We start from the raw sequence: 19,042 nt of genomic DNA on the forward strand, positions 1-19,042 counted from the left end.
TAGCACCATACCAGCAGCCGCCGTACCGTCATCCTTTTGGAAGGATCCGTCAACCGAGAGAGCTACCGTCCCAGCAGCGGGCGCCGGCCATGGAGATGTGGACGGCCGGACAACGCTCGCGGAGGGTGTAGCCTCTAGGACAATCATCTTGCCTTTTAAAATCTCATCTGTTGAGTACCTCCCAGCCAGTTTGATCGACTTGTAGTAACTGTCTAGGAACTCAACACTAGCGAGGACTGGCGTACTCTCTTTCCCATGCATCAAGTCATTCCGCATCTGCCAAATCCTCCACAGCAGCATAATTAGTATATCCCTCACATCTGTAGTGCACTTGCTTAGTAAGGAGATAAGCCATTCTTTTCCAGAATCAAGGAGCATGTCATCTGCCGGTAATGGCCATCGACGCCGCATGTTCACCCACAGGATTCTCGCATGCGTACATGCTACCAGCGCATGGTACGTGCTCTCCTCCTCCACACCACAAAGAGCGCACGTCGATCTCGTTGATATATGTCTATATTGTTTGCACTTTTGTGTGGCCAGGGTACCGGTAACAATCCTCCAAGCGGTGATCTTCATTTTTGTGGGGCAACAGATTTCCAGACGAGATTCCACAAGGAGCGATCCCCGTCCGGATTAGTGCTAGATGATCCATTGGTGAAGACAGCGTTGTGTTCCTGAGAAGCCAGCCTGTAAGCACTTTTGACCGTGAATAGGCCGCTTTTTTCGGGACCCAAGACAGAAAATCACCTCGTCGGCGAGGAGAAGTTCTGATCTTTAGAATATGAACCACATCCATAGGCCAGAAAAACTCATTCAGCCTGTCTGCTCTCCAAGCACCATTTTCATCCAAGAAGTCCGACACTCGATTTAGTCTGCAGTTCCTTTTAGGAGTAATTGGCCGGAAGGAGTCAGGTCTCGGGATCCACGGATCCCTCCATGTACGTATTGAAGTGCCATTTCCCACACGCCAAATTACCCCTTTCTTAACCAGTTCAAGACCGTGAAAATTCCCTTCCACACCTCCGAACCACTGTTAGGGAAAACAGTGTCCAATAACTGGCCATGTGGGTAATACTTAGCCTTTAGCAATCTTGAGCACAGGCTATCGAGGGAGTCCAGAAGCCTCCATGCTTGTTTAGCTAATAGATCTTGATTAAAGGATATCATGTCACGGAAGCCCATACCCCCCATGGACTTGGGAAGCCTCAACTTGTCCCAGCTCATCCATGCCATCTTCCTCTTCCCCTTCTCAACGCCCCATCAGTATTGGCGAATCATACGTGTGAGCTCGTCACATACCGACGCTGGGAGCTTGAAAATGCTCATCACATACGTAGGAATGGCCTGGGCAATGGCCTTGATTAGAATCTCCTTATTGCCCGAGGACATATATTGCTCACTCCAATCAACAAGCCTCTTTCGCAAGTGATCTTGAGTAGTTCAAAACTACCCATATGCATTCTTCCTTCAGGACTGGCAAGCCCAAGTATTTTGGTTCAAAAACCTCCTGAGTAATCTCCAATACAGTCTTTACTTCCTGTATCACATTAGGCTGGCAGTGATTCGAGAAGAGGATGAAACACTTCGACGGATTAATAAGTTGTCACGTCGCCGATGCATACGTGTTCAACAAACCTTTTACCAAAGTTGTCTGCTGCTCTGTCGCTTGGAAAAACAGGAGAGAGTCGTCCGCAAACAGAATATGAGAAATGTCTGGTGCACTTCTACTGATTTTGACCCCCTGGAGATCATCCTCCCTCGTAGCCTTTTGTATGAGAGCAGAAAGGGCATCAGCTACAAAAAGGAAGAGAAAGGGGGATAGCGGATCACCTTGACGGAGCCCCTCGGAGGGGGTGAACGCCTCCAATAACTTGCCATTAAAATTTACCGAGTACTTCACCGAAGATACACATGCCATTACGCGTGAAATCCAGGTCTGAGAAAAGCCCCATTTAGCTAGCGCCTTCTCCAAGAACTCCCAATCCACCTGATCATAGGCCTTGGATAGATCAAGCTTATAGGCACATAAGGCGGGCGAATTATTGTTTGCTTCCTGGATATGATGGATACACTCGAAGGCAATGATGGAATTATCAGATATGAGCCTCCCTGGAATAAAAGCGCTTTGATTTTCCGAGATAAGATCGGCTAGGAGAGGCCGTAATCTGTTCACCATGAATTTAGAAACAACTTTATACACCACGTTACATAGGCTAATCGGTCTGAAGTCTTTTAGTTCCTTTGGATGGGGAATCTTCGGAACTAGAATGATCGCCGTGTCATTAACTCCATCGGGCATAATGCCTGTAATAAAGAAGTCCTGTACCGCAGCCACAATATCATTCTTCAACGTCGCCCAATTCCGCTGGTAAAATCTTCCCGGGAGACCATCACATCCCGGGGCCTTTAAAGGGCCAATTTGAAAGAAGGCATCTGAAATTTCCATATCATAGTAGGGTTTACAAAGAGACTCATTCATCTCGTTCGTCACCTCGGGGACTATACACTCAAGCACCTCCCCTGGTGATAGGGTGGGATCCTTTGTAAAAATCTCCTTGAAATATGAGAGCGCCATCCACTCCATGTCCGTTGGGACGCTGCATCCATCATTTTTTTGTAGCCGCTGAATAAGGTTTCGTCGAGCTCGCCATACTGCCCGGCGATGCAAGTATTTTGTGTTGCGATCGCCCTCCTTCAACCAGGTTATACGTGATCGTTGGAGCCACATCATCTCCTTCCTATAGAGTAACTCGTCCAGCTGGTTCATTTTAGATCTAATAAGAGCACGGTCAGCCCCAGACAACTGAAATTCAGCCAGCTGTGATCGAAGAGACTCGATATCTTTTAGGACATTGCCAAAATGTGTTTTACTCCACTGTTTCAGATCCTTCATCATCTCCTTCAACGATTTTGCTACCGAGCCAAGATTGCCGAGTGGACGATGCTTATTCCAACTCCCAACAATCGTGTCCGGCAAAGTGGGATCACGTTCCCACATTATTTCATAACGCATCATCGACGCCCTATGTCATTTATCCTGCACCCCTTCCAGTTGAATCAAGAGGGGGCTGTGAACCGAGCACAACGTTGCAAGGTGGAGCACCCTCGCAGCCGGAAACAAGTCACGCCAAGCTTCATCCGCACACGCCCAATCCAAACGAACTTGGACGTTTCGGTCTAGTGCCTGGCCATTGTTGTATGTAAAGGGGATGCCGCAAAAACCGAGATCCTCCAGTTCACACACCTGAAGACAATCCCTGAACGACGCCATTTGGGATTCAAAGCGCATGGACCGGGACAGATGCTCATGTTGCCACAGGGCTACATTGTAGTCACCACAAACCAACCACAGTCCCGTAGAAGTAGCCCGAAGCCTACAGAGATGATCCCACATACGATATCTATTCTCCACTCTCGGTTTGCCATAGACAAAGGTGCCTCTCCAAGGAAAACCGGTACCCCCCTCTGTAATGCTCACATCAATGTATCTACTGCATGAATCCAGAATTGTTACAGCAAGCGACTCATCCCAAAAGAGAGCCAAGCCACCACTTCTTCCATCACTACTGACACCATGGAAACCCTTGAGGCCTAGCCTCCAACATAACTTCTCAATCCTCGACGACTCCTGTCTAGTCTCGCAAAGGAAGACTAGTTTGGGGTTATTGGCTTTTGAGAGGGCCAACACCTCACGAACTGTCCAGCGGTCCCCCCCCCGGCAGTTCCACGATAGGATATTCATTGCGTTCAGCGGTCCTCCTCGAGGGAGGCCGCCGATATCTCGTTGGTGTCATTCTCCTTGGCGAGTCTTGCACGTTTGCTGCTTGACGTGCTACTCGTCGGCGAAGCAGGTGTGCCCAAATCCGTCCCACTACCATCAGTGATAGCAAGGACCTGTTTCAGAGAACCGGCAGACCTGTTTGCCTCAACTGTGTCATCCTCCATGTTCAGCTTCTTCCTAGCATCCCGGTCCACCTCCATCCTAGCCACGTGATCCTTTAAAGGACTTGTAGATGTGTCCCTAGTATCTGGGTCTTGTTCTTTCGTTGAAGGTTTTGGGGTGCCTACCGGGCTACTCGGCCTCCCCTGTTGCCGTGGATTAGACGCATTGCCATTGTTCAGATCCGTCCTGGACCTGTTCGGACCATCGGCATACAGCCAATCCCCATACTTGAGCTTCTTTACATCATGAATTCCCAGACCGCACTCTTTATGATCATGGCCGATCAGACCGCAAGCCTTGCAAAAACGAGCCAATTTCTCGTAGCGCACCAAGTAAACCTGCCTCTCCTTGGCTCAGACTATGCTCACAAACTTCGTAAGGGGCTTTTGGATATCATGATTAACCCTCACCCTTACGTAATCTCCACGGGTATTCCCGTTCAAACACATCTTCAGAATTTCCCCTGCCCCCTTGAGAAATTTCTCTACAATGTTTTCTTTGCAAAAAGGGTCAGGCAATTTGTGTATCTGTAGCCAGATTGGCATATAATCAAACACGACATCCTCAGCCCTGCTGAATCCATCGTACGGGCATAACAACACCGCCATGTTACGAAAGATCCATGGCCCTTGCGTCATGATGCGTTCCCAATCTCCCAAGCAGGATGCTTGAACCACAAATCTATTGGGGCCAACGGGCCGGAATCTCACCAGTTGCGCAGGGTTCCAAGCCGCCCTCATGTCCTTGTAGAAGGCGGAGGGAGAGAAGCTCTTCTCGGTATGCACCCTTGCGAGGGCAAGCCACCGAACACTTCCCTTGATCACTGGATCGTCCTCGTCGATTTCAACATCATTGAACTCTTCTTCATTGAGATCTAGCTGGTCGAAAAAATCTTCCAGGTTAGGTTTAGCGGCCGCCGAGGCACCGCCGCTCGTGGATGAGATGGCGTCCTCAGGAGAAGCCATTGTGTCGTAGTCACCGGGGCACCGCACGACGAAGCCCGGCGAGGACGTAGGTGGCTGAAGTGGAAGATCGGGGCGACTGGATCGCCGCCGAGGAGTAAAACCCTAGCCGCGAGAGCTTAGGGGGAAAACGGTAAACCATATGAAATCAATATTGTTAGTTTTGATAAGTTTATAGAAAAAATTCGAGATTCACAATATGAAATCAATATTGTTAGATGCATCATGAAATTAATTTTTATACCATATAACTTTAGTATTATAGATGTTGATATTTTTTACTATAAAATTGGTCAAATTTTACAAAGTTTAACTTTGATCAAATCTTATATGCAGACTAAAAAGAAACGGAGAGAGTACAATTTTAACTTCTGAAAAAACTAATACTCCCTCCGTTCCAAATTACTCGTCGTGGTTTTTTGAACTAAAACCACGACGAGTAATTTGGAACGGAAGGAGTACAACTAACAAAAATGAGCGATGAGAGTATAAAATGATTTAGAGTAGAAAAATCAAAATACTACAACCCTCACAAAATAATAAAAATACTACAAAAATCATGAAAAGTATTTCCATAATCGAAAATCTATAATTTTCTGCTAACACAAGTCTACCTAAAGTCTTGGGTATGGATCTGCAAAGAGAGGGAGATAGACTATATATTGTTCATCGCTAACAATATAACGACAATTCAAGCAATCAGGTAGATTCATTCACCAATAATGGACACGTACAAATCAATCACCGACGAGGCCCTTCACTGAACTGACACAAAAGAATCAGAATATAGTACTACAAAACATATTATCAAGCGAATGAATTAAAACTGCACTTTTACGTGGTCCTTTATTATTAGCAGCACGTATGCACGTACAGCTGACCCAACCAACATGCATGCATGCTGGTTACTTTGGCAGGAATTTGGACCTGATGGCCTCCACCAGGCCGCCGTCGACCTGGAGCGCCCTGGCCAGCACGTCGGTGGGCACCGGCGGTGAGGCTGCGAACAACGCTAGGCCGAGGGACTGCGTGCCGGGAAGCTGACTGTTGAAGGCCGAGATTGCGGCGGCCGGCGCGCCGCCGTTGTTCTTCTGGTAGTGGACGAGGCCGCGGGGGAAGACGAAAAGCTCACCCTTGCAGACGGTGCGGGCGAAGAGTTTGCCGGCGGTGGTGACGAAGCCGACGTCGAGGGAGCCCTCTAGCACGTAGATGATCTCGGTGGCACGTGGGTGGGTGTGCGGCGGGTTCATTCCCCACGGAGCGTAGTCCACGCGGGACATGGAGACGCCCAGCGTGTTGAGCCCCGGGAGCTTCTCCACGTTCGCCGCCGTCACCGCGGAGCCGACCGGGTTGCAGGTGTTGCCCGGGAATGCCAGCGCGGCCGAGAAGAACTCGCCCGCCGTCACGTTCTCCGGCCTCTTGCACGGGAACCCGTTCAACCGCAATGCTGCAAGCATACATTTACGCATTACTTCTTTGTTGGCATGATCTATACTTGTGCGAACGAGGGAATGGATGGAAGAGATAGCACAACTTACGGCCTTTGAGGGATTTGTAGTCGGCGACGCAGAAGTCCTGGAGCGTGTCGGGGTCGCCGGCAAGCAATGGCGTGGCAAGGGCCAGGAGGGTGGCGCAGGAGGCGAGGAGGACGGCGGGGAGCTGCTTGGGCCCCATGGTCAAGACTCAAGTGGCTGCTTAATTGACAACTGGCTGGTTGGTGTGGTGCTAGCTATAGTTCGTTTCCCGTGTGGTGAAGTAGCTGAGGATGACTGGATGAGAAGGCAAAGCATGCAGCGCACGTATTTATAGCGCAGTGTAGCGTAAGGCGGACGTGATCGATCGGTAGTTTATCCGTAGACATGTGACAAAGTTATTTCTCAACCACCATACCATCTATACTTGTGCGGTTTTATGAGGACGATGCATCCATGCATGCTCTAACACTTTAGCTTGAAGATATGGTTGGATAGCGATGTCAAATTGTCAACCACCATACCATTTGTGTCATGCTATCCAACAGTTAGGGTCTGAGCTGGAGGAGGAGAGGGGTCTGAGCTGGAGGAGGAAAGATCAAAGCTGGTAGTACTGTATATAGTTAGGGTCTCGCAAGATGACGGTCGCCTTAAAAATATTTTGGGTCAGATTGTTTTAGTCCTTTGGATGTGAGATGGATGGCCGGATTAGCTTCTTCAACCTCCAGCCCAACCTCTTGTTCATCTTCTTCCTCTCGACCGCCCCACGTACCACTGACCTAACCGCCGTCCTCCCCCGCCCGAGGCCAGCGGTGCTCCCGCCATCGCCTCGCCGCACAGCCCTCCCCTCAACCTCCCCCCACCGCTGGTCTTTCCGTTGTCCCTGTCCATCCGTCTAAACCTGGCGACCACCCAAAATCCCCGGCGAACCTGCACCCGCCACCCTAACTATAGATGGTGGGGTGGCTTTTTCGATGAACCTGCACCCACCACCCTAACGATAGATAGTGGGGTTGCTTCTTCCCCGGCGTCAGCGGCCTTGGTGTCTCCCACTTCCTCTTCCTCTCCCTCGGCGCTTCCTTCTTCCTTGTCAAAACAAAATCGACCGACCCAAAGACAAAGTTCAGGTAACTGATCTTTACCTATTGTGATTTTTTTTTTGATATAGTAGTTACAAAATTGTGATGCGTTCATTTTGCACGTGTAAGGAGGAAAATAATTGGGGCGCGAGATCTGGAAACTAGCTGGTTAAAGTAGACGCAGGCATTGAGTAATGAAACAACGCGTGCTCCAGCAAATGATCAAGGGGGGTGGGGGAATGCGTCACCCTCTCATCGATGATGCCCCTCCGCTCGTCCTCCAGTACGCGGATCATACTATCATCATCATCCGGGCGGAGCTGGACGCCGTGCGGCGCCTCAAAGGCATCTTGGATGACTTCGCGGCCGCGACGGGACTCGTCATCAACTTTCACAAGAGCACCGTCGCGCCCATCCACGTCCTGGAGAGCGATCTTCATGAGATGGTGCAAGTCTTGGGGTTCCCCATGGGGAGTTTCCCCCAAATCTACCTCGGCCTCCCGCTCTCCAACCGCAAGCTCATCATGGATGACTTCCTCCCGCTCATCATCGCCAAGGCTGAGCGCTACCTCTCTGGCCGGTGTGCTCAGCTGCTGTCCTTTGGGGGGCGTCTAGTGCTGCTCAATGTTGTACTGGACGCGCTCCCCACATACGCCATGGCGGCTATGGAGGTCCCCCCCTTCGTCCTCCGGGCAATCAACGCCCTGCGGCGCTCCTTCCTGTGGTCTGGAGCGGACAAGGCTTCGGGAGCGCAGTGCCTTATCGCTTGGGACCGTGTCGTCCGTGCCAAGGATGAGGGTGGCTTGGGGGTGCGCGCGATGCCGGTCCAGAACCGGTGTCTCCTGTTGAAGCTCCTCCACCGTCTTCACTCCCGTGGGCGTGCTGGGTCTGGAGTGAGCTGGGCCGCTCACTGCTCACCCCGGCCTCGGCCACCTCGCTCTCCAGGATCCATTGGGCCTCCCTAGTGAAACTCGTGCCTCTGTACAGAGCGATCACGACGGTCTTCGTCGGGGATGGCCGCACAATGGCCTTCTGGCTCGATTCCTGGCTGCTCGGCAGGGCGCTTTCTGTCCAGATGAGCTCTCTTTTCTCCCATGTCACCCTTCCGGACGTCTCGGTGGCTCATGTGATCCAACTCGGCCTGGACAGGGGGCTTGTTCCGCGCCTGTACCACGCCGGTGCCCGCGAGCGAGGAGTCCTTCTCCCCATCATCCAGGCGCTGGTTCTGAGGACGGCTCCCGATGAGCGGACCCTGCGCCGTGGCTGCGCCAAAGGTGCCTCGCTCTCATTTGCTGGGGTCTACCAGCTCTGCCACTTCGATGGTGTAAGAGCGCCGTTCGTCGACTTCGCCTGGGCCAACTACGCCCCCAACTGGGTCCGTTTCTTTGCTTGGCTGCTGGTTCAGGCTCGGGTCCACACGAGGGATGTCCTCCTGCGGGAGCACATCCTAGAGCCAGCTGGAGCGGGCTGCCCCATCTACCCGTCCCTGCTGGAGTCTGTGGATCATCTCGTCTTCGCCTGCCCGTTTGCTCAGCAGTTTTGGGCCTCGGTGGGGGTCACGCCCGCAGTCTCCTCCGTCAAGCTGCTCCACCTCATGCCTCCCCCAAGCTCAGTGCCCCCCCCCGGCAGGTGCGACTTTCCTGCTCCTCTGTTGTTGGCAGCTTTGGAAGCACCGCAACACGGTCGTCTTCTAGGGCCTGCCGCCCTCGCTCTCCCATCTACTACAATCTTGTAGAGAGGACGTCGTGCTCTAGCGCATTCGACTACCCACCGCTCTTAAGCATGTGGCGGATGCATGGCTGGAGTGTTGTACCCTCTAATGCTGCCCTTCCCCCTCCCTCCTCCTTCTTGAGGTTTGTGTAAAATGTACTTGTGCACAGCGCTTTACTTGGGTGTTCGGTCCCTGATAAATGATAAATTCAGGTGGGGAAATCCCCCCCCCCCCCCGCCCCGGTGAAAATTCAAAAAAAAACCATGCGTCGGTGCGTGCAGTAGTACTCTAGTCGCCAGCATGCTTGATCTCTTGCATTGCATCCATATCGACCGTACAAGGTGTAGTGACTGCATGCATCACGTACCGATGTGCCAATTTGTACTTCTTGTTCCCGCGAACGAATAATCATTATGGATGTGTTTGCTTGCTCGCATTGATTTTTGCGTGTTTGCATACACTTTTCTATCGGGCCTGCCTGAGCAAAGACAGCCTATAAACCATCATCTACTTATAGTTTGGTTGCTTGCGTATACATTAGCTGCATGAGGGAATAAATTTTGGCCCGACGTTTGGTTGGTTGCATCGCATCAGGCTCACACAGGACTAGTTGTTTGGTTGCGACCTGCATTAGGTGCTATCACCACTTCTCACTAGTGATGACCTTACCACTCACGATTAAACAGTTTCACTCCTAGCTACGAAACAGATTACGATCCATCCTAACTACTATCAAATGGCAGTACACATTATTAAGAGCCAAATGGCTGAATGGGGAAGTTCATCAACTTCTCTTCCTCTTCTGTTGTTGCTTCCTCCTCTGTTGCTGCTCTTGCTCTTTGTCTTCCTCCTTTGATGTTGCTGCTTCCTCCTCCTATGCTGCTGCTCTTGCTCTTCTTCTTCAGGTATTTTTCTGGTCTTTCTCAGGTATTATGTTGTCCCATAATGAAACCTGTCAATTGTAATGAAATGAATATAAGCATTGTTCGACCACCCCCTACTGTATTCTTATTGGAAACAACACGATGGTGTTTTCAAGAACTTCTTGGCAAAAGAAAGGCAGATATTCTGAGTGATGATTAAAATGCACCCCACGAAAATATTGCTCTTATTTTAAGCAGCTCCCTCACTCCCAAGATGACAATAGGAATGATCCATACTGAAGCAGTGCTTAATTACAGACAGTTATATGTTCTTGAACAATATAGATAGTACTCCCTCTGTAAATAAATATAGGAGCGTTTGGATCACTAAAGTAGTGATCTGAATGTTCTTATATTTCTTTACGGAGGGAGTAGTAGATAAATGTAGACCAAGATTAACTACAAATATTGGCATACCTGGTTCAGGGAATTCTTCGCAGTTTCATACTCAACTGTCACAAAGGCAAAGACCTGATAAAAGAAAACAAATTAAGTTGCTAGCTTCAATGTGAAATGGAGCAAATACAACCTTTGTACCAAAATTTAAGACATTTTTTGGTTTTGCCTAGGGCATAGAAAAGGTCTTAAATTTTGTTACGGAGAGAGTAACTAACAATGTCAACTGAAAAAGATATGGGGGTAGTAATGCAATCAAACTACTCCCTCCGTTTCTAAATATAAGTCTTTTTAGATATTTCAACATGAACTACATACGGACGTATAGACATACTTTAGAGTGTAGATTCATTCATTTTGCTCCGTATGTAGTTCATATTGGAATCTCTAAAACGACTTATATTTAGAAACGGAGGGAGTATTTCTTATCTAAGTCAAATATGTTTTCACAATCAGCAGTTTGTCAATGAGTAACATGCCTTACCTGTTAATTATGAGAATGCATTCTCTTGTGTATTTATTACTATTAGTTACAGGCCATAATGAACCAGTCAACACTGAAACAAAAATTATCTTCACTAACTATTTTGCATAAATGACCATATGTGCTGCCCAAGTTGAAAAAAAAGGATTGACGGTAGGACAGCTCTCATGTAGTGATATCTGGCACATTGCGTACTGGACATTCAAATTCAATATACTTGGGTTGCCATTGCAAGTCTGCTGTTGAAAAGGTACATCTTTGTCCTCAAACCCTGGTGGTTGCTTCATGTAGACTTCCTCTCCCAGAACATCATGAAGAAATGTGTTCTGCACATCTAGTTGTTGGAGACTCCATTCTCGCGATATAGCAATAGAGAGCACAAGACGAATAGTGGCAGCTTTAACAACAGGACTGAAAGTATCCTCATAACCGATACCACGTCTTTGCTTGAAACCTTTTCTACAAAACATGTCTTGTAGCAATCTATCGACCCTTTCCTTTTAGTACGAAACACCCACTTGTAATCAATTAAGTTTGTACCTTGTTGACGTGGAACAAGATGCCATGTCTTATTTTTCTAAAGGGCCAAGTACTCCTCCTCCATGGCTTGGCACCACTTGGGATCATGGAGTGCCTCCTGTACATTGTGGGGTTCACCTGTAGAAGAAAATAGACCAAATTTTGAAATTTCTTTATAATTTAACCATTTGGTAACTCCCTGTTGAAGTGTGGTGCGAGGTGGCGTAGGCGGAGCTGCACGGGGCGCGGGCACTGTAGGGAAACGTAGCATGCAATTTTAAAAAAAATACTACGCTCACGCAAGATCTATCTAGGAGATGCATAGCAACGAGAGGGGAAGAGTGTGTCCACGTACCCTCGTAGACCGAAAGCTGAAGTGTTTGACAACGTGGTTGATGTAGTCGAACTTCTTCTCGTTCCGACCGATCAAGCACCGAACGTACGCCACCTCCGAGTTCTGCACACGTTCAGCTCGATGACGTCCCTCGAACTCTTGATCCAGCAAAGTGTCGAGGAAGTAGATGAGTTCCGTCAGCACGACAGCGTGATGACAGTGATGGTGATGTGATCCACGCAAGGCTTTGCCTAAGCACTATGAGAATATGACCGGAGTCGTAAACTATGGAGGGGGCGCCATGCACGGCTAACAATTGTTGGTGTGTCTTCTAGGCGCCCCCTCCCCACGTATATATAGGTGGGAGGGGGCGGGGAGCATCCTTGGGGCGCCCCAAGTAGGATTCCCTCCTACTTGGGGCCCTAGTCCAATCCCCCCCCCCCCTTTCCTTTTACAGGGGGAGGAAAAAGGGAAGAGAGGGGAGAGGAAAGGAAGGGGGAGGCCGACTCCCCCATTTCCTTCTCCTACTTGGCCGGCGGCCTAGGAGGGGTGCGCCAGCCCCTTGTGGGCTGGTGTGCCCCTTCCCGTTTGGCCCATGTGGCCCATTAACCTCCCCGAGGGTTCCGGTAACTCCTCCGGTAGTCCGATATGTACTGGTACCCTCCGAAACACTTCCGGTGTTCGATACTATCATCCTATATATCAATATTTACCTCTTGGTCATTTCGAGACTTCTCGTCATGTCCGTGGTCTCATCCGGGACTCCGAACAACATTCGGTCACCAATCACATAACTCATACAATACAAAATCGTCATCGAATGTTAAGCGTGCGGACCCTACGGGTTCGAGAACTATGTACACATGACCGAGACACCTCTCCGGTCAATAACCAACAGTGGAACCTGGATGCTCATATTGACTCCTACATATTCTACGAAGACCTTTATCGGTCGAACCGTACGGACAACATACGTTATTCCCATTGTCATCGGTATGTTACTTGCCCGAGATTCGATCGTCGGTATATTCATACCTAGTTAAATCTCGTTACTGGAAATTCTCTTTACTCGTTCTGTAATACATCATCCCGCAACTAACTCATTAGTCACATTGCTTGCAAGGCTTCTTATGATGTGCATTACCGAGAGGGCCCAGAGATACCTCTCCGATACTCGGAGTGACAAATCCTAATCTCGATCTATGCCAACCCAACAAACACCTTCGGAGATACCTGTAGAGCATATTTATAATCACCCAGTTACGTTGTGACGTTTGATAGCACACAAGGTATTCCACCGGTATCCGGGAGTTGCATAATCTCATAGTCGAAGGAATGTGTATTTGACATGAAGAAAGCAATAGCAATAAAACTGAACGATCAATATGCTAAGCTAACGGATGGGTCTTGTCCATCATATCACATCATTCTCCTAATGATGTGATCCCGTTCATCAAATGACAACACATGTCTATGGTTAGGAAACTTAACCATCTTTAATTAACGAGTTAGTCTTGTAGAGGTTTACTGCATTTTGGAGCTCCGAAAAACGCTCAACTCCAACAGATGGTCCAAATTGATGGTCCAAAAGAGCAACTCCAATAGATGGTCCGAACCAAAGATGTAAAAATCTGAAAACGGTCGCGCGGCTGCTGCCAGCCACTGTTCAGCCGCGGTTTTGCATTGAAATAGCATCAAAAATTTGAAAATAAAGTGCATCATCATCATAGTTTCAATCAAAAGTGCATCACCATCATAGTATCAAATCCCTCTACCAAAAGAGCATCGTCTCAATCAAAGTTTTTCGCCCTAGAAATTGAAATACACATGAATATTACTCATGCGGGTCATCAACACCACCGGCGTTGTGAACTGTGGTACGATCATCATCTTCACCACCGCCTTTGTCGACGTTCTCAACAAGCGGTGAACTCAATGGCGACATCTTCTTCATCCTCAAGCACCGCACTCTTCTTCTTCGACGATTCAAAAGTCTCTCTAGTTTTCCACTTCTCCTCATCCTTGAGCTCTTTGTAGCAATGATGAAAAGTGAAAGCTTTTCCTTTCCTTTTCTTCTTCTTGCCTTTCATGTTCCTATCTCGAAACAATCCTTGTGCAATCATTTTCTACAATAAAACAAGCAACACATCATCATCAACATGTGGAACAAAGAGAAAATATTTGACAAAGCACGCACGAAGAGGAAATATTTACCAAGTCACTATCACCGCAACCACTTGGGTTCATGCGAGCAACGTTTGACAAGCAACCGACCCACTTTTGGCATTCGGCGTTGATGGTGGACCAACGTTGGCGTAGGGAGTCGCTCGAACGGAAGTGACCACTTGTGTTGCGCTCATCGAAGTACTCCTTGATGCATTGCCAATAGGTGTTCACCGTTTTGTCGCTTCCAACGCTTGCATCTTGAGAGATTTTCTTCCAAGCGGTGCATATCAACACATCCTCCGCGATGGTATAATTTCCACTTCTTCCCTTGACAACAAAGCCCTCATCGTCCACATCAAGATTGTCATCATCATATTGGGTGAATTCACAAGGATGGTTGTGACTCTATGGGCTATTTGGAAGGCGAGGCGGAAAGTAATCCACGAAGATATCTTCCAGAGCCCGCTGTCTACCCATAGCTTCATTAGTTTGTTCATTGCTGATTGTATATGATAGCAAATACCAGGATGGTTCAATTGACAAGGCAGAGTATACGATCGTCAGCATGGGTGCCGCCCCCAGCAAATTATATGAAATTCAACACTGACGCGGCAGTAAGGAGAGACGGGAGCTACAGCGCGGTGGCTGTTGTGAGCCGTGACTCGGGAGGTATGTTTTTGGGAGCTTCGTGTATAACATTCAGGCATATTGCAGACCCTGAGACGCTCGAGGCAATGGCAATCCGTGAAGCTCTATCTTTGGCAGATGACTTGTATATCCATAATATACATATAGCGACGGATTGCAAGGCAGTAGTGGACGGAATTAAGCAAGGCTCTTCGGCAGCGTATGGAGCAATAACACATGAAATCATGGAGCACGCGGCATTGTTTCCTTCTTGCAGTATAGTCTATGAGTCTAGGAGCTCGAATATCGAGGCTCACAACCTCGCCAAGCATGCTTTATCTCTAGGGTTTGGCCACCATGTCTGGCTTGGTCACCCTGGTGATCTTATTTTTGTACCACAGAACATTTTGATATAAATAAAGCTTGGCGAGTTTGTCTTTGATATATATATATATATATATATATATATATATATATATATATATATATATATATATATATATAGGGTTGCTAAAGTGAGCCTGAGCGCATTTTCTTTATTCTACGCTCCGACCCATCTTTCAACCGACGTGCTAGTTAGTTAATCCATCCAGGCCAAGACGTCCCAGGAATCAACCGTAATGAGCATCTATCAACGTAACCAAAGCGGATGTGTTTTACAAGGGATTGACCCATAGTACGATAGTAAATCGTATTGGTAGTAAAACTGGTTTGTCCCATTACTTTTGTGTGTGACGAATTGGTGCGTGACACTTTTTGATGATAGCCAATAACAAGATTACTATACTCAATACACGTGTTACTATGAATTATTTTGTGTGTGTCAGCATGGTAACTGGATTACCATACCGATTCAATGCAGGACTAGTATGATACAAGGCAGTAACAAGATTACTATTTTCAACAGGCAACTTTACTAAACGATTAAGGGTTGGAGAAATGGTTCGTTGGAGTCCGTAATAGGATTACTACCAGTATTACTTATTTTACGATCACGCATGAACAAGGCGGAGGAGTGGTTTGGCCCAACCAATAACCGTTTAATTTCCTTACTATGTCTGATAGGTTTTTTACTGAGATTAGTGGAGCGGCACGCACGCAGCAGCCGGAGCGCAGGATTAGAGTATTTGCGCTCACGCTCACTTTAGCGCTACCATATATATATATATATATATATATATATATATATATATATATATATATATATATATATATATATATATATATATAGCATCTATATATATGTAATCTGACACACAGACAGACTGTTGACATAGGTGCTGGGCTCCTCGCCTCCTTCTGAACCGGCCTATGTGACGTGGTGCAAATCTACAAGGCGTCACCATGATGGTTAATTTCTCTGATAAATAGATGCTAACATGATTTAGCTAGTACATTTGTGCTCGATCTTAATTTTATTAGCTAGTTGATGTATGCCGCATCTCTACAGTTCTACTTTCTTGTACTTGTTCATGTCAAACCTGCTCATGTGTGAATGATGCATATTGGTAACTTCATTACATTATGTATTGCTACTGTTTGTGGTGGTTTGAAAGTCTATTTTAGTTCTTCTGTTTCACTGAATCGTACTTGTTACGTATGATCTCTCCCAGGACAAGAAGCTCGATGAACAAGAAGCACTTCATGAGGCAACTATTGTGTGCCATCAAGATAGCAATGTCGGTGTAGTTCTTAATGCCAATGCTTGTTCAGCGATGATTATCATAGTCCTTCAGACTTAGCATAGCCCATCATGTATGAAAGTTGAAGCAATTTTTGCTAGTAATTCTTCTTGATCTTGCCAGGTTATTGATATCTCGATATGAATGTCTTCTTGTGTTATGTCCGGGATGTTCCAGTTTGACATGTACTCAAAAATGTGCCGTGGATAGACCAGCTTGACACGCAGTCAAGCATTATGTGCCTAGAATGGTCCATTTTAACATGTATGCCCAATTTCTTGCTCCTCTGATGCTTCAGTTTAAACATACTCACACATAAGTGCCTGTGACGATACTAGAAAAAAACGCCCCCGCGTCGCTCTCTCGAGGGTGACTCGGGCGGCCCTTGAAACCCTAGCCGCCGACCGTTTCCAAGCCCTCCCCTTCCTGCGCCGCCGTCGGAGGAGGCCTCCGGGCGAAGCCCCAGGGGCGGACGGCAGCGGCGGGGTACCTCTTGCCCGGCTCGCGGCTGTTGGCGGCGGGTTCGCGAGTGGTGCCGGCGGCAAGCGCCGGCGTGGCGGCACGGCTGGGCGGCTTTTTTCGCCGGCGTGGCGGCGCCTGCTGCTATCCATGCATGCGGAGGGCGCAGATCTGGGCTGCTCATGCTCCCAGTGGCTGTTGGTGGTCTCCGTCGGAGATGCTCTGCTCTGTGCGTACGCACGGATCTGGCGGAAGGAGTGGACCGCCCTGTGTGCGTACAAGCGATGGTCTGCTTTGCTCCGACAGCGTCCCCCCCCCCCCCCTTCCTCTTCCTCGTCGCCCTTGCTTCTACGCCGGCGGTTCCCGCGGGGCTTCCCCGCGGCCTTCGTCCTCCCAGCCCCTCCGTCAGATCCAACCTCGTCCTTGCGCCGCCTCACTCCGACCACCGCAGGTATACTTCCTCCCGCCAGAGTTTGTGTCCTGAGGTTGGGCCTCGTCTCCAACTCCCGACAGTCGCCCATTGGCAGTTGGGAACATTGGTGTGTCCGGGCTTCTCAGGTTGAGGTGGGGTTCCGGGCGAAAGCTCAGCGACGACGTCGCCTGCGGGCGTCGTTGACCTCCTTGAAGGCGCCGCAGAGGAACTCCTCCCTCGCTCGCGGTGGGCTGCCGGGGATGATCGAGATTGAGTGAAAGCTCTGCTCTGACTTGGTCAGCGATGGTAACGGCGGCGCCTGTGGGCGTCGTTCTCTTCCTTGGAAGCGTTGCCATGGTTTTTCCCCTTCCCCCTGCAGCATTGGTTCCCTCAGTGTGGCACGCTCGATGGTGCGTTTGGTGGTGGTGGTGCGGCCAGCTTGGGGCCGACGGTGGTGTGTTGTTCTTCTTCATGTGTTTCTCTTGGGCCGTCCTTTGCGTGGTCTCCGTCCTATTGTTGTGCATGCTCAAGACCCTCCCATGGTTGTTGTTGTGCTGCGGTGAGCTTTGGGCTCTTGGTGCTGTCTTGGTTCACCTTTGCTCAATGACGACGCAATGATGCCTCCCCAACCAGCTAATCGTTTCGACCGCCCGTGGCGGATCTCCTAGTCAAGGTTCGTGTTAAGTTTGGCACTCGTTGATTGTGGTTGATCCTCTGTTGTGCCGTGGGGCTCGGTACGCACGCCGGTGCGGTGCGTTAGGTTGTTTGCAGAGTCTTGGTATTGTGATCCCTCGACAGCACCCCACATCTACTTGTGTCTCTTGTGGTGTTGGTCTTTCGGCATGTTTAGCTAGGTCATGCCTTATCCTAGGTGGCTTTTTTTCTCATATTCTGTAACCTTATTACCTGTGCGGTTTTTTGGCCCGGTTTCTCTTATAAACAGGGTCAACTTGTTTAGGTTTTCGATCCGGTTTTCCTTATTAACTGGATCGGCCAAAGTTAAGGGGTGACTCTTGGCTTTGGTAGCTTTTTGAGCAATATATTCAGGTGGGGGTCCTCTTCCCCCCGGTGACCGTTCAAAAAAAAGTGCCTGTGATAGTCCAATTTGCCAGGCTGGCTTAATTTTTTCATTTACTCAAATATCTTTGACATGCAATATGGATGCGCAAAAGGGAGAGAGCAGCAATGAACACTGAAGATATGGCAATACTATTTACGAAGAACCAAACGTTTGGACATGAAAAATGAAGGTGGATACTGCAAAAGTCTATTTGACATCTAACTACTAGTAGGGGGGTTTTCATAAAATGCACATCAAGTGGCATGGGATCCCTCCACGTGAATCTGTACCATGGCCCAGATTCGTTTTTCTGTTTTTGCACCACAAGCTGCTTTTCTATTGTAGTCGCTCCGGGATCTTTGCAGTTGCAGCCGTGGCTCGAGGAAATGGGCACTTCCTTTGGTGGCCAAAAAATTAGCCTATGTAGGATGCCAGTGATCGAGGTAACATCCTTTGATGCTGCGAACTAAGATACAAGTGGATTCGTGCACTCTTTTCGCCTTTCAGAATGGAGAGATGCGAGTAATAAAACCCTGAATGTTGCACCTTTCAGTTCACGAAACAAGTCAGACGACCGACAGCTGGCCAATTTTGTTTCATCAGATCTCTCAAGTCAGTGTCAGGCAGATATCCAGATCTCTGAATTTCGTTGTACCCTTGCTCTCTCGTAGATTTGCCCAAAATCCACTACCTAGTTATCCACTTGGGCATGCACAAATACACCCAGACAGGGCTCTCCATCATGCCCAACCTATCCGACAGCTAAGTTGAGAACGAGCAAGCAAATCTATGGTGTAAATACATTACCTA

At 48.5% G+C, this 19,042-nt stretch overlaps 1 protein-coding gene and 1 long non-coding RNA gene across 2 annotated transcripts; one reads left to right on the plus strand and one right to left on the minus strand.

Annotated features, from left to right (window-relative positions):
- Positions 1–5,645: 5,645 nt before the first annotated feature.
- LOC147977971 (germin-like protein 1-3) lies at positions 5,646–6,691 on the minus strand. The gene is made up of 2 exons (XM_087546061.1): positions 6,447–6,691; positions 5,646–6,355 (listed from the first exon to the last, which is right to left on the minus strand). The coding sequence occupies exons 1-2, from the start codon at positions 6,580–6,582 to the stop codon at positions 5,814–5,816; spliced, it is 678 nt and encodes a 225-aa protein (XP_087402187.1). The 5' UTR covers positions 6,583–6,691; the 3' UTR covers positions 5,646–5,813.
- Positions 6,692–7,392: 701 nt separating this feature from the next.
- Positions 7,393–18,996, plus strand: LOC147977972 (uncharacterized). The gene is made up of 3 exons (XR_015618005.1): positions 7,393–7,507; positions 15,884–15,969; positions 16,233–18,996. It is a non-coding gene; the product is annotated as an uncharacterized LOC147977972 (long non-coding RNA).
- The last annotated feature ends 46 nt before the right edge of the window (positions 18,997–19,042 follow it).

This window comes from Triticum urartu, chromosome 3A (genome assembly GCF_056163025.1).
Source record: "Triticum urartu cultivar PI428250 chromosome 3A, HENAU_Tu73, whole genome shotgun sequence".
NCBI classification, from domain to species: Eukaryota; Viridiplantae; Streptophyta; class Magnoliopsida; order Poales; family Poaceae; genus Triticum; species Triticum urartu.